This window comes from Oncorhynchus masou, unplaced genomic scaffold, assembly GCF_036934945.1.
Source record: "Oncorhynchus masou masou isolate Uvic2021 unplaced genomic scaffold, UVic_Omas_1.1 unplaced_scaffold_698, whole genome shotgun sequence".
NCBI classification, from domain to species: domain Eukaryota; kingdom Metazoa; phylum Chordata; class Actinopteri; order Salmoniformes; family Salmonidae; genus Oncorhynchus; species Oncorhynchus masou.
Genome location: NW_027013438.1, coordinates 32,501 through 47,500, shown reverse-complemented (window position 1 = coordinate 47,500; position 15,000 = coordinate 32,501). Strand labels below are relative to the sequence as shown.

Here is a 15,000-nt window from a genome sequence, read left to right as displayed (position 1 = left end):
GTTCTGTTTCTTCTTCTCTCTCACATAGGGTTCTGTTTCTTCTTCTCTCTCACACAGGGTTCTCTTTCTTCTTCTCTCTCACACAGGGTTCTGTTTCTTCTTCTCTCTCACACAGGGTTCTGTTTCTTCTTCTCTCTCACATAGGGTTCTCTTTCTTCTTCTCTCTCACACAGGGTTCTGTTTCTTCTTCTCTCTCACACAGGGTTCTCTTTCTTCTTCTCTCTCACACAGGGTTCTGTTTCTTCTTTCTCTCACATAGGGTTCTGTTTCTTCTTCTCTCTCACACAGGGTTCTCTTTCTTCTTCTCTCTCACACAGGGTTCTGTTTCTTCTTCTCTCTCATATAGGGTTCTGTTTCTTCTCTCTCACACAGGGTTCTCTTTCTTCTTCTCTCTCACACAGGGTTCTCTTTCTTCTTCTCTCTCACACAGGGTTCTGTTTCTTCTTCTCTCTCACACAGGGTTCTCTTTCTTCTTCTCCCTCACACAGGGTTCTGTTTCTTCTTCTCTCTCACACAGGGTTCTGTTTCTTCTTCTCTCTCACATAGGGTTCTCTTTCTTCTTCTCTCACACAGGGTTCTGTTTCTTCTCTCTCTCACAGGGTTCTCTTTCTCTTCTCTCTCACACAGGGTTCTGTTTCTTCTTCTCTCTCACATAGGGTTCTGTTTCTTCTTCTCTCTCACACAGGGTTCTCTTTCTTCTTCTCTCTCACACAGGGTTCTGTTTCTTCTTCTCTCTCTCTATAGGGTTCTGTTTCTTCTCTCTCACACAGGGTTCTCTTTCTTCTTCTCTCTCACACAGGGTTCTCTTTCTTCTTCTCTCTCACACAGGGTTCTGTTTCTTCTTCTCTCTCACACAGGGTTCTGTTTCTTCTTCTCTCTCACACAGGGTTCTGTTTCTTCTTCTCTCACACAGGGTTCTGTTTCTTCTTCTCTCTCACACAGGGTTCTGTTTCTTCTTCTCTCTCACACAGGGTTCTCTTTCTTCTTCTCTCTCCACACAGGGTTCTGTTTCTTCTTCTCTCTCACACAGGGTTCTGTTTCTTCTTCTCTCTCACACAGGGTTCTCTTTCTTCTTCTCTCTCACACAGGGTTCTGTTTCTTCTTCTCTCTCACACAGGGTTCTGTTTCTTCTTCTCTCTCACACAGGGTTCTGTTCTTCTTCTCTCTCACACAGGGTTCTCTTTCTTCTTCTCTCTCACACAGGGTTCTGTTTCTTCTTCTCTCTCACACAGGGTTCTGTTTCTTCTTCTCTCTCACACAGGGTTCTCTTTTTTTCTTCTCTCTCACACAGGGTTCTCTTTCTTCTTCTCTCTCACACAGGGTTCTCTTTCTTCTTCTCTCTCACACAGGGTTCTCTTTCTTCTTCTCTCTCACACAGGGTTCTCTTTCTTCTTCTCTCTCACACAGGGTTCTCTTTCTTCTTCTCTCTCACATAGGGTTCTCTTTCTTCTTCTCTCTCACACAGGGTTCTCTTTTCTTCTCTCTCACACAGGGTTCTGTTTCTTCTTCTCTCTCACACAGGGTTCTCTTTCTTCTTCTCTCTCACATAGGGTTCTCTTCTTTCTTCTTCTCTCTCACACAGGGTTCTCTTTCTTCTCTCTCACACAGGGTTCTGTTTCTTCTTCTCTCTCACATAGGGTTCTGTTTCTTCTTCTCTCTCACATAGGGTTCTGTTTCTTCTTCTCTCTCACATAGGGTTCTGTTTCTTCTTCTCTCTCACACAGGGTTCTCTTTCTTCTTCTCTCTCACACAGGGTTCTGTTTCTTCTTCTCTCTCACATAGGGTTCTGTTTCTTCTTCTCTCTCACACAGGGTTCTCTTTCTTCTTCTCTCTCACACAGGGTTCTGTTTCTTCTTCTCTCTCACACAGGGTTCTCTTTCTTCTTCTCTCTCACACAGGGTTCTCTTTCTTCTTCTCTCTCACACAGGGTTCTGTTTCTTCTTCTCTCTCACATAGGGTTCTCTTTCTTCTTCTCTCTCACACAGGGTTCTCTTTCTTCTTCTCTCTCACACAGGGTTCTCTTTCTTCTTCTCTCTCACACAGGGTTCTCTTTCTTCTTCTCTCTCACCCAGGGTTCTGTTTCTTCTTCTCTCTCACACAGGGTTCTGTTTCTTCTTCTCTCTCACACAGGGTTCTGTTTCTTCTTCTCTCTCACACAGGGTTCTGTTTCTTCTTCTCTCTCACACAGGGTTCTGTTTCTTCTTCTCTCTCACACAGGGTTCTCTTTCTTCTTCTCTCTCACACAGGGTTCTGTTTCTTCTTCTCTCTCACACAGGGTTCTGTTTCTTCTTCTCTCTCACACAGGGTTCTGTTTCTTCTTCTCTCTCACACAGGGTTCTCTTTCTTCTTCTCTCTCACACAGGGTTCTCTTTCTTCTTCTCTCTCACACAGGGTTCTCTTTCTTCTTCTCTCTCACACAGGGTTCTCTTTCTTCTTCTCTCTCACACAGGGTTCTCTTTCTTCTTCTCTCTCACACAGGGTTCTCTTTCTTCTTCTCTCTCACATAGGGTTCTCTTTCTTCTTCTCTCTCACACAGGGTTCTCTTTCTTCTTCTCTCTCACACAGGGTTCTCTTTCTTCTTCTCTCTCGCATAGGGTTCTGTTTCTTCTTCTCTCTCACATAGGGTTATGTTTCTTCTTCTCTCTCACATAGGGTTCTCTTTCTTCTTCTCTCTCACACAGGGTTCTCTTTCTTCTTCTCTCTCACACAGGGTTCTCTTTCTTCTTCTCTCTCACACAGGGTTCTGTTTCTTCTTCTCTCTCTCACATAGGGTTCTGTTTCTTCTTCTCTCTCACACAGGGTTCTCTTTCTTCTTCTCTCTCACACAGGGTTCTGTTTCTTCTTCTCTCTCATATAGGGTTCTGTTTCTTCTCTCTCACACAGGGTTCTCTTTCTTCTTCTCTCTCACACAGGGTTCTCTTTCTTCTTCTCTCTCACACAGGGTTCTGTTTCTTCTTCTCTCTCACACAGGGTTCTGTTTCTTCTTCTCTCTCACACAGGGTTCTGTTTCTTCTTCTCTCTCACACAGGGTTCTGTTTCTTCTTCTCTCACACAGGGTTCTCTTTCTTCTTCTCTCTCTCACACAGGGTTCTGTTTCTTCTTCTCTCTCACACAGGGTTCTGTTTCTTCTTCTCTCTCACACAGGGTTCTCTTTTTCTTCTCTCTCACACAGGGTTCTCTTTCTTCTTCTCTCTCACACAGGGTTCTCTTTCTTCTTCTCTCTCACACAGGGTTCTCTTTTTCTTCTCTCTCACACAGGGTTCTCTTTCTTCTTCTCTCTCACACAGGGTTCTCTTTCTTCTTCTCTCTCACATAGGGTTCTCTTTCTTCTTCTCTCTCACACAGGGTTCTCTTTCTTCTCTCTCACACAGGGTTCTGTTTCTTCTTCTCTCTCACACAGGGTTCTCTTTCTTCTTCTCTCTCACATAGGGTTCTCTTTCTTCTTCTCTCTCACACAGGGTTCTCTTTCTTCTCTCTCACACAGGGTTCTGTTTCTTCTTCTCTCTCACATAGGGTTCTGTTTCTTCTTCTCTCTCACATAGGGTTCTGTTTCTTCTTCTCTCTCACATAGGGTTCTGTTTCTTCTTCTCTCTCACACAGGGTTCTCTTTCTTCTTCTCTCTCACACAGGGTTCTGTTTCTTCTTCTCTCACATAGGGTTCTGTTTCTTCTTCTCTCTCACACAGGGTTCTCTTTCTTCTTCTCTCTCACACAGGGTTCTGTTTCTTCTTCTCTCTCACACAGGGTTCTCTTTCTTCTTCTCTCTCACACAGGGTTCTGTTTCTTCTTCTCTCTCACACAGGGTTCTGTTTCTTCTTCTCTCTCACATAGGGTTCTCTTTCTTCTTCTCTCTCACACAGGGTTCTGTTTCTTCTTCTCTCTCACACAGGGTTCTCTTTCTTCTTCTCTCTCACACAGGGTTCTGTTTCTTCTTCTCTCTCACATAGGGTTCTGTTTCTTCTTCTCTCTCACACAGGGTTCTCTTTCTTCTTCTCTCTCACACAGGGTTCTCTTTCTTCTTCTCTCTCACACAGGGTTCTGTTTCTTCTTCTCTCTCACATAGGGTTCTGTTTCTTCTTCTCTCTCACACAGGGTTCTCTTTCTTCTTCTCTCTCACACAGGGTTCTGTTTCTTCTTCTCTCTCACACAGGGTTCTCTTTCTTCTTCTCTCTCACACAGGGTTCTCTTTCTTCTTCTCTCTCACACAGGGTTCTGTTTCTTCTTCTCTCTCACATAGGGTTCTCTTTCTTCTTCTCTCTCTCACAGGGTTCTGTTTCTTCTTCTCTCTCACACAGGGTTCTCTTTCTTCTTCTCTCTCACACAGGGTTCTGTTTCTTCTTCTCTCTCACATAGGGTTCTGTTTCTTCTTCTCTCTCACACAGGGTTCTCTTTCTTCTTCTCTCTCACACAGGGTTCTCTTTCTTCTTCTCTCTCACACAGGGTTCTCTTTCTTCTTCTCTCTCACACAGGGTTCTGTTTCTTCTTCTCTCTCACACAGGGTTCTGTTTCTTCTTCTCTCTCACACAGGGTTCTGTTTCTTCTTCTCTCTCACACAGGGTTCTGTTTCTTCTTCTCTCTCACACAGGGTTCTGTTTCTTCTTCTCTCACACAGGGTTCTCTTTCTTCTTCTCTCTCACACAGGGTTCTCTTTCTTCTTCTCTCTCACAGGGTTCTGTTTCTTCTTCTCTCTCACACAGGGTTCTCTTTCTTCTTCTCTCTCACACAGGGTTCTCTTTCTTCTTCTCTCTCACACAGGGTTCTCTTTCTTCTTCTCTCTCACACAGGGTTCTCTTTCTTCTTCTCTCTCACACAGGGTTCTCTTTCTTCTTCTCTCTCACACAGGGTTCTGTTTCTTCTTCTCTCTCACACAGGGTTCTCTTTCTTCTTCTCTCTCACATAGGGTTCTGTTTCTTCTTCTCTCTCACATAGGGTTATGTTTCTTCTTCTCTCTCACATAGGGTTCTGTTTCTTCTTCTCTCTCACACAGGGTTCTGTTTCTTCTTCTCTCTCACACAGGGTTCTCTTTCTTCTTCTCTCTCACACAGGGTTCTGTTTCTTCTTCTCTCTCACACAGGGTTCTGTTTCTTCTTCTCTCTCACATAGGGTTCTGTTTCTTCTTCTCTCTCACATAGGATTCTGTTTCTTATTCTCTCTCACATAGGGTTCTCTTTCTTCTTCTCTCTCTTCTCTCTCACACAGGGTTCTCTTTCTTCTTCTCAGGCTCTGAGGGGTGGGCCAGTCGCACACATGCCTTTCTGAATGAAAGCTGAAACACACCATCTCTCTCTGTCCTACAGTCAACCAGTAACCTTCTGTATGATAACTAAAACACACCATCTCTCTCTGTCCTACAGGCAACCAGTAACCAAAAATACCTTCAGGCATTACAGAGTACTAGGAAAAGGTGGATTTGGTGAGGTGAGTGCTTTACTCTGAATGTTTGACCCCGAGTGGGGTGACTGTTTGACCCCGAGTGGGGCGACTGTTTGACCCCGAGTGGGGCGACTGTTTGACCCCGGTGAGGCGACTGTTTGACCCCGAGTAAGATGACTGTTTGACCCCGAGTGAGGTGACTGTTTGACCCCGAGTGAGGTGAATGTTTGACCCCGAGTGGGGTGACTGTTTGTCCCCGAGTGGGGCGACTGTTTGACCCCGAGTGGGGCGACTGTTTGACCCCGAGTGGGGCGACTGTTTGACCCCGAGTGGGGTGACTGTTTGACCCCGAGTGAGGCGACTGTTTGACCCCGAGTGAGGCGACTGTTTGACCCCGAGTGGTGCGACTGTTTGACCCCGAGTGGGTGACTGTTTGACCCCGGGTGAGGCGACTGTTTGACCCCGAGTGAGGTGACTGTTTGACCCCGAGTGAGGCGACTGTTTGACCCCGAGTGGGGCGACTGTTTGACCCCCGAGCGGGGCGACTGTTTGACCCCGAGCGGGGCGACTGTTTGATCCCCGAGCGGGGCGACTGTTTGACCCCGAGCGGGGCGACTGTTTGACCCCGAGTGGGGCGACTATATGTTAATTCACATGAATGTGAATGTGTGTAACCTTAAGAATGTGTGCGTGTGCTAACTTGTGCAAGTGTTTCCATACTTCTGTGTGTGTTAACCATTCCTCCTCTCCTCTCCTCTCCTCTCCTCTCCTCTCCCTCCTCCCTCTCCTCTCCCTCTCCTCTCCTCTCCCTCCTCCCTCTCCTCTCCTCTCCTCTCCCCCTCCTCTCCTCTCCTCTCCCTCCCCTCTCCCCTCTCCCCTCCCCTCCCTCTCCCTCTCCTCTCCCTCTCCCTCCTCTCCCCCCCCCCCTCCCCCTCCCCTCCCCTCCCCTCCCCTCCCTCTCCTATCTCCTCTCCTCTCCTCTCCCTCTCCTCTCCTCTCCTCTCCTCTCCTCTCCTCCCCCCCTCTCCCCTCCTCTCCTATCCCCTCTCCTATCCCTCTCCCCTCCCCTCCCTCCTCTCCCTCCCCTCCCCTCCCCTCCCTCTCCTCCCTCCCTCCTCTCCCCTCCTCCCCCCCTCCCCCCCTCCCTCCTCTCCTCCCTCCCTCTCCTCTCCTCCTCTCCCCTCCTCTCTCCTCTCCCTCCCCTCCTCCTCCCCTCCCTCCCCCTCCCCTCCTCTCCTCCCCTCCCCTCTCCTCTCCTCTCCTCTCCCCCCTCCTCCAGGTCCCTGTCTCCCCACTCCCTCCCTCTCCCATCACCTCTCCTCAGTAGTTTTCTCCTCTCCCTAAATCCTGATTATGTTGTCTCTCCTGTCTCTCTCCTCTCTCTCTCTCTCCCTCTCCTCTCCTCCCTCTCCTCTCCCTCCTCCCCTCCCCTCTGTCCTCCCTCCCCTCCCCTCTCCTATCTCCTCTCCTCTCTCTCTGTCTCTCCCTCTGTCTCTCCCCTCCTCTCCTCTCCTCTCCCCTCTCCTCTCCTCTCCTCTCCCCCTCCCCCTCCCCTCCTGTCCTCTCCTTTTGTCCCTCTGTCTCCTCTCCTCCCTTCCTCCTCTCCGATCTCCTATCTCCCCTCCCTCTCCCTCCCCCGTCTCCTCTCCCTTAACTCCCTCCCAAAGATTCCCTCTCCCTCCCTCCCTCTTTCCTAGGGTCTCCCCCTCTCTCTCCTTCCTCTCCCCAATCTCCTGGTCCTCTCCACTCTCCTCCCCTCTCCTATCTCCTCTCCACTGAGTCTTCCCCCTCCAGATTTCTCAACTCTCTCTCCCCTCAATCCCCTCCCCTCCCCTGAGTCTCCCCCTCCCTCTCTCCCACTGATCTTACCCACTCTCCCCAATCTCCTCTCTCTCCTCTCTTCCCCCTCTCCCTCCTCCCCTCCCCCTCCCCTCCCCTCTCCACCTCCTCTCCTCTCCTCTCCACTCTCCTCTCCTCTCCCTCCCTCCCCCTCCTCTCCTCTCCTCTCCTCTCCTCCCCTCCTCCAGGTGTGTGCCTGTCAGGTCCGGGCCACTGGTAAGATGTACGCCTGTAAAAAGCTGGAGAAGAAGAGAGTGAAGAAGAGAAAAGGTGAAGCCATGGCACTAAACGAAAAACGCATTTTAGAAAAAAATCAACTAACAGTAGTTTTGTAGTAAGTACTTTTTTCTTATTCAAAATAAATTTACCTGATTATGTTGTCTCTCTGTCTCTCACCTCTCTCTAAATCTCTGTCTCTCCCACCTCAATCTGTCTCTCTCCCTGTCTCTCTCTCTGTCTCTGTCTAAATCTCTCCCACTGTCTCTCATGTCTCAGATCTTCTGTCTCTCTCTCCCTCTGTCTGTCTCTGTCTGTCTCTGTCTGTCAACTCATCCACTGTCTGTCTCTCTCCCTCTGTCTGTCTCTGTCTGTCTCTCTCCCTCTGTCTTACCCTCTCTCTGTCTCTCTCCCACTGTCTCTCTCTGATCTAAATCTCTCTCCTCTGTCTCTCTCTGTCTGTCTAAATCAACTCTGTCTGTCTCTGTCTGTCTCAACTCTCTGTCTCTCTCTCTGTCTCTCTGTCTCTCCCTCTGTCTCTCTCTGTCTGTCAACTCTCCACTGTCTGTCACCTCAATCTCTGTCTCTCCCACTGTCTTTACCTCTGTTTGTCTCTCTGTCTGAGTTTACCCACCTTGTGTGTGTGAGTCTGTATTGATATGTCTGTGTTCTATGTTTTGTGTTAAAATGCTCTGTCATCATAAATCAATCCTTCCTTCCTTACTGTACTGGACGATGTGAATGCAACTATTCCACTGGTCATAAATCAGTTCTTAAACCCACTGTACCACCTCTAGATTAACATCTAGGTAACTTTCCCAAAGATTCCCTGGAGGACTGAGTTTTTTCCCACCTGACAATCTGTTATCTTCTAACTAGGGTTTTCCCAGAAGGCCTGGGGTCTTTTTTGGGAAGGTTACTGAAATTTTAAATCATCCCACAATCCTGACAATCAGATGTAAATCAACTCACCACTGAGTCTTACCCACCTGACAATCAGATTTAAATCAACTCACCACTGAGTCTTACCCACCTGACAATCAGATTTAAATCAACTCACCACTGAGTCTTACCCACCTGACAATCAGATTTAAATCAACTCACCACTGAGTCTTACCCACCTGACAATCAGATTTAAATCAACTCACCACTGAGTCTTACCCACCTGACAATCAGATGTAAATCAACTCACCACTGAGTCTTACCCACCTGACAATCAGATTTAAATCAACTCACCACTGAGTCTTACCCACCTGACAATCAGATGTAAATCAACTCACCACTGAGTCTTAACCACCTGACAATCAGATTTAAATGAACAACATATACATCCTAGAGCTGTTTCTGTACAAGGTTGGAAAACACCTGATGTGTGTGTGTGTCTCTGTGTGTGTGTCTGTGTGTGTGTGTGTGTGTGTCTGTGAGTGTGTGTGTGTGTGTGTGTGTGTCTGTGTGTCTGTGTGTCTGTGAGGTGTGTGTGTGTGTCTGTGTGTGTCTGTGTGTCTGTGTGGTGTGTGTGTGTGTGTGTGTGTGTGTCTGTGTGTGTCTGTGAGGTGTGTGTGTGTGTGTCTGTGAGGTGTGTGTGTGAGGTGTGTGTGTGTGTGTCTGTGAGGTGTGTGTCTGGTGTCTGTGTGTGTGTGAGGTGTGTGTGTGTGTGTGTCTGTGAGGTGTGTGTGTCTGTGTGTCTGTGTGTCTGTGTGTGTGTGTCTGTGAGGTGTGTGTGTCTGTGTGTCTGTGTGTTTATGTAACATTGTGAGGTGTGTGAGGTGTGTCCGTTCTGTCCCATCTGGCTGAGTTCTCACAGGTGTTTGATCAAAGAGGAGGGAATCCCAGACGTTTTAATGGTTGATGGAAGAGGCATGAAACTGGCCAGTGTGTTTATCTAACATTGTTGGAACGGACGAGGAGAGGATGTTTGTGTTAGCCTGCTAATGAACACACACACACACACACACACACACACACACACACACACACACACACACACACACACACACACACACACACACACACACACACACACACACACACTTGCTTATACAAACTTGCTTATGCATGTGTATGTTTGTTTATGTGTGTTTGTGTTTTTGAGTTCCTACATAGGATGACTGGTACAACGGCCCTCTAGCCTCTGTACACACACACGCACACACGCACACACACACGACACACACACACACACACACACACACACACACACACACACACACACACACACACAGCTGAAGAAGGCCTTGTACACCTGGAATGGGCAGACTGCCATTTCACTGCAGTGTGTGTGATTGCTTTTCTACAGTATATCTGTGTGATTGTGACTCTCTCTGACTCTCTAGCTGTGTGTGTGTGTGTGTGTGTGTGTGTGTGTGTGTGTGTGTGTGTGTGTGTGTGTGTGTGTGTGTGTGTGTGTGTGTGTGTGTGTGTGTGTCAGCTGCAGGCGATGGCTCTTCATGCTCCTCTACCTAGGAGAGAGAGAGGCTCTGTTGCTTAGCAACACTGACCAAACAGCAGAGGCAGAGAGAAGTCAAGCACTCTCAAAAAAACTTTCTCTCTCTCTCTCTCTCCCTCTCTCTCTCTCTCTCTCTCTGTCTCTCTCTGTCTCTCTCTTTCTAGCTAGTTTCTCTCCTCTCCTCTCCTCTCCTCTCCTCTCCTCTCTCTCTGTCTCTCTCTCTCTCTAGCTAGCTTTCTCTCCTCTCCCTCTCCTCTCTCCTCTCCTCTCCTCTCCTCTCCTCTCCTCTCCTCTCCTCTCCTCTCCTCTCCTCTCCTCTCCTCTCTCCTCTCCCTCTCCCTCTCCCTCTCCCTCTCCCTCTCCCTCTCCCTCTTCCTCTTCCTCTTCCTCTCTCTCTCTCCCCCTATGCCATTGTTCTTGTAGTGTAGAGTAAAACGGTCCAGAACATTCTGAACTAGAGGAGAATGTAAAGCCAACGGGGATATTTTTATTGCCAAACAAGTCAAACTGAATTCTTCCCCTGCTTCATGTCACACCTCATTATGTGGTGATGTCAAGACAAAGTCGTCAGCGATTGGATCACCTCTAACCAATCAGAGTATCAAAGCCAATAATGAAACACCTCTTTACCTCTGTGTGTTCTGGCTCTGGGACCAATCACAACGGTTAGAATGTGTTTGCATTTCTAGAAATCGTTGGCCCCGACTCATTGCGGAGAAGAAACTAACGTACAGCGTTTGGCCGGAGTTTAGTTAGAGAACAAGATGTTTTTTAATAGTCTTAACTAAAGGTAAACACTAGGTGTTTATTGTTTTTAATAGAGTCATAACTAAAGGTAGACACTAGGAGTTTAGGTAGAGAACAAGATGTTTTTTAATAGTCTTAACTAAAGGTAGACACTAGGTGTTTAGGTAGATGTTTTTAATAGAGTCATAAATAAAGGTAGACACTAGGAGTTTAGGTAGATGTTTTTAATAAAGTCTTAACTAAAGGTAGACAATAGGAGTTTAGGTAGATGTTTTAATGGAGTCTTAACTAAAGGTAGACACTAGGAGTTTAGGTAGAGAACAATATGTTTTTAATAGAGTCTTAACTAAAGGTAGACACTAGAGTTAAGTAGATGTTTTTAATAGAGTCTTTACTAAAGGTAGACACCAGGTAGAGAACAAGATGTTTTTAATAGAGTCTTAACCTCTTTGCTCTGGGTATTTCATTTTTGGATGAAAACGTCCCGTTTTAAACAAGATATTTTGTCACAAAAAGATGCTCGACTAGGCATATAGATAGCTTTGAAAACATTCTAGTGTCCAGAACTACCAAGATATTTTCTGTGATCCCGAACTGAGCTTCAGGCAAAGAAGATGAACTCCAGGAAATGAGCAGGATTTTTGAGGCTCTGTTTTCCATTTTCTCCTTATATGGCTGTAACTAAAGGTAGACACTAGGAGTTTAGGTAGAGAACAAGATGTTTTTAATAGAGTCTTAACTAAAGGTAGACACTAGGAGTTTAGGTAGAGAACAAGATGTTTTTAATAGAGTCTTAAAAAACTGAAGGATTCCAACACTAGGCCAGTTTTCGGATAGATGGAGTTTTTAAAAGTTTGAGAGTCTTAACTAAAGGTAGACACTAGAGTTTAGGTAGATGTTTTTAATAGAGTCTTATCTAAAGGTAGACACTAGGTAAATGATTTTATTTATTTGGTTATCTGAAAATGTTTAACTAAATGCTACTAAAATGCTAAGCTAGGTAGACACTAGGAAATTAGTTTTTCTATGGTAAAGAACAAAATCTGAGATGACAGTTTTTAAGAAAAGGTCTAAGCTCGCATTATTTTCATTTTATTTGCGATTTTTTAAAAGTCTTAACTAAAGGTAGACACTAGGCTTTTCAGATCCCGTAGATGTTTTTAATAGAGTCTTAAAAACTAAAGGTAGACACTAGGTGTTTAGGTAGAGAACAAGATGTTTTTAATAGAGTCTTAACTAAAGGTAGACACTAGGTGTTTAGGTAGATGTTTTTAATAGTCTTAACTAAAGGTAGACACTAGCTGTTTAGGTAGATGTTTTTTAATAGAGTCTTAACTAAAGGTAGACACTAGGAGTTTAGGTAGAGAACAAGATGTTTTTAATAGTCTTAACTAAAGGTAGACACTAGGTTTAGGTAGAGAACAAGTTTTTTAATAGAGTCTTAACTAAAGGTAGACACTAGGTGTTTAGGTAGATGTTTTTAATAGAGTCTTAACTAAAGGTAGACACTAGGTGTTTAGGTAGATGTTTTTAATAGAGTCTTAACTAAAGGTAGAAACTAGGAGTTTAGGTAGAGAACAAGATGTTTTTAATAGAGTCTTAACTGAAGGTAGACACTAGGAGTTTAGGTAGAGAACAAGATGTTTTAATAGAGTCTTAACTAAAGGTAGACACTAGGAGTTTAGGTAGAGAACAAGATGTTTTTAATAGAGTCTTAACTAAAGGTAGACACTAGGAGTTTAGGTAGATGTTTTTAATAGAGTCTTAACTAAAGGTAGACACTAGGAGTTTAGGTAGATGAATAGAGTCACAATGTTTTTTAATAGAGTCTTAACTAAAGGTAGACACTAGGTGTTTAGGTAGATGTTTTTAATAGAGTCTTAATTCTAAAGGTAGACACTAGGTGTTTAGGTAGATGTTTTTAATAGAGTCTTAACTCTTAGGCCCATATGGCACCCTATTGCCTATATAGTGCACTACTTTAGACCGGAGTTGGCACACTATTCAAAAGTAGTGCACTAAAATAGGGAATAGGGTGCCATTTGGGGAGTAATAGTGTTATCTTCAAACGCCGCCCTGACGCAGTCAAATACTACACTGTTACAAACATGATAAGAACGTCCCACTCCCAAGTACTGCTGGGTAGTCTCCTATCCCCAGTCTCCTGGAGGAGATAGGACGAGGTCACCGCGCCCTGACACACACACTGCCCCCCGTCAGCCAAGGCTAGCTCTTACGCAGGAGTCTTCTGAAGAGGCACACACACACACACACACACACACACACACACACACACACACACACACACACACACACACACACACACACACACACACACGTTCTTCTATCCTGTGTGTGTGTGTGTGTGTGTGTGTGTGTGTGTGTGTTACGTTCTTCTATCCTGTGTGTGTGTGTGTGTGTGTGTGTGTGTGTGTGTGTGTGTGTGTGTGTGTGTGTGTACGCCTAACCATAGATTGCTCACTTTGGCTATTAAGTAAACTCCTAATCAGGTGCCAGTGAGGGACCATTCTAATCCTTAAACTCACAGTGACCGTGTGTTCACACACACACACACACACACACACACACACACACACAGAGTCATGCGTCAGCGTGAGAAAAGCTAGATCATTCAGATTGAACACAAGGCCCAGCCTAAGTCGGAAATCTGTGTGGGAGTCTGTCTCTCTCTGTGTGTGTCTCTGTGTGAGGTGTGTGTCTCTGTGTGAGGTGTGTGTCTCTGTGTGAGGTGTGTGTGTCTCTGTGTGTGAGTGTGTCTCTGTGTGTGTGTGTCTCTGTGTGAGGTGTGTGTGTCTCTCTCTGTGTGTGTGTGTGTGTCTCTCTGTGTGTGTCTCTGTGTGAGTGTGTGTGTGTGTGTGTGTGTGTGTGTGTGTGTGTCTCTGTGTGTGTGTATCTGTGTGTGTGTGTGTGTGTCTCTCTGTGTGTGTGTGTGTGTGTGTGTGTGTGTGTGTGTGTGTGTGTGTGTGTGTGTATTCCACCAGATGGGAATCCTCTCTGTGGCAGGAACATCCTCCTTCTAAATAACACTGACCTGCCTGTCAATGACCTCCATAGGGCAAGATGAGGACCTCCTAGTGGAGGGCAGAGAGAGAGAGGAAGGAGATAGAGGACCGAGGGAGAGGGGGAGGAGATAGAGAGGAGAGAGAGAGGGAAGGAGATAGAGGACCTAGTGGAGGGGAGAGGAGAGGGAGGAAGGAGATAGACCTAGAGGAGGGAGAGGAGGGGAGGAAGGAGATAGAGGACCTAGAGGAGGAGGGAGAGAGAGGAGGAGAGAGGAGGGAGAGAAGAGAGGAGATAGAGGACCTAGAGGAGGGGAGAGGAGAGAGGGAGAGAAAAGCGATAGAGGACCTAGTGGAGGAGATAGAGGACCTAGTGGAGGGGAGGGAGAGAGAGAGAGAGGACCTAGGGAGGAGAGGAGAGAGAGAGGAAGGAGATAGAGGACCTAGGGGAGGGGAGAGGAGAGGAGGAGGAGATAGAGGACCTAGAGGAGGGGAGAGAGAGAGAGGGGAAGGAGATAGAGGACCTAGAGGAGGGGAGAGGAGAGAGAGGGAGAGAAAAGCGATGGAGGACCTAGATGAGGGGAGAGGAGAGAGGAAGGAGATAGAGGGACCTAGAGGAGGGGAGAGGAGAGAGAGAGAGAGAGAGAAAGCGATAGAGGACCTAGAGGAGGGGGAGAGGAGAGAGAGAGGAAGGAGATAGAGGACCTAGAGGAGGGAGAGGGAGAGGGGGAAGGAGAGGAGAGGGAGGAGAGAGAGAGGGGAGAGAAAGCGATGGAGGACTAGATGAGGGGAGAGGAGAGAGAGGGAAGGAGATAGAGGACCTAGAGGGGAGAGGAGAGAGAGGAGAGAAAAGAGATAGAGGACCTAGAGGAGGGAGAGGAGAGAGAGAGGAAGGAGATAGAGGACCTAGAGGAGGGGGAGAGGAGAGAGAGAGGAAGGAGATAGAGGACCTAGAGGAGGGGAGAGGAGAGAGAGAGGGGAAGGAGATAGAGGACCTAGAGGAGGGAGAGGAGAGAGAGAGAGAGGAGTGGCGATAGAGGACCTAGATGAGGAGAGGAGAGAGAGAAGGAGATAGAGGACCTAGAGGAGGGGAGAGAGAGGAGAGAAAGAGATAGAGGACCTAGAGGAGGAGAAGAGATAGAGGACCTAGGGAGGGGAGAGGAGAAGAGGGAGGAAAGAGATAGAGGACCGAGAGGGAGATAGAGGGGAGGAGAGGCTTCTAGTTTTTAGTGTGGGAGCATAGTCTTTTCGTCTTTCTGTGTCTCTCTTTCTCTCTCTCTTTGTCTCTCTCTCTCTTTCTCTGTGTCTCTCTCTCTCTCTTTCTCTGTGTCTCTCTGTCTCTCTCTCTTTCTCTGTGTCT

The 15,000-nt window shown here is 46.7% G+C and overlaps 1 protein-coding gene across 1 annotated transcript in view; it reads left to right on the top strand.

The window, feature by feature from the left end:
- LOC135537011 (G protein-coupled receptor kinase 5-like) overlaps positions 1-15,000 on the top strand; it is an 81,987-nt gene that overhangs the window by 52,136 nt on the left and 14,851 nt on the right. Inside the window, exons 7-8 of the mRNA XM_064963220.1 lie at positions 5,354-5,417; positions 7,400-7,520. Of these exons, the coding sequence (XP_064819292.1) occupies positions 5,354-5,417; positions 7,400-7,520 (185 nt within the window). The remainder of the gene's footprint in view (positions 1-5,353; positions 5,418-7,399; positions 7,521-15,000) is intronic.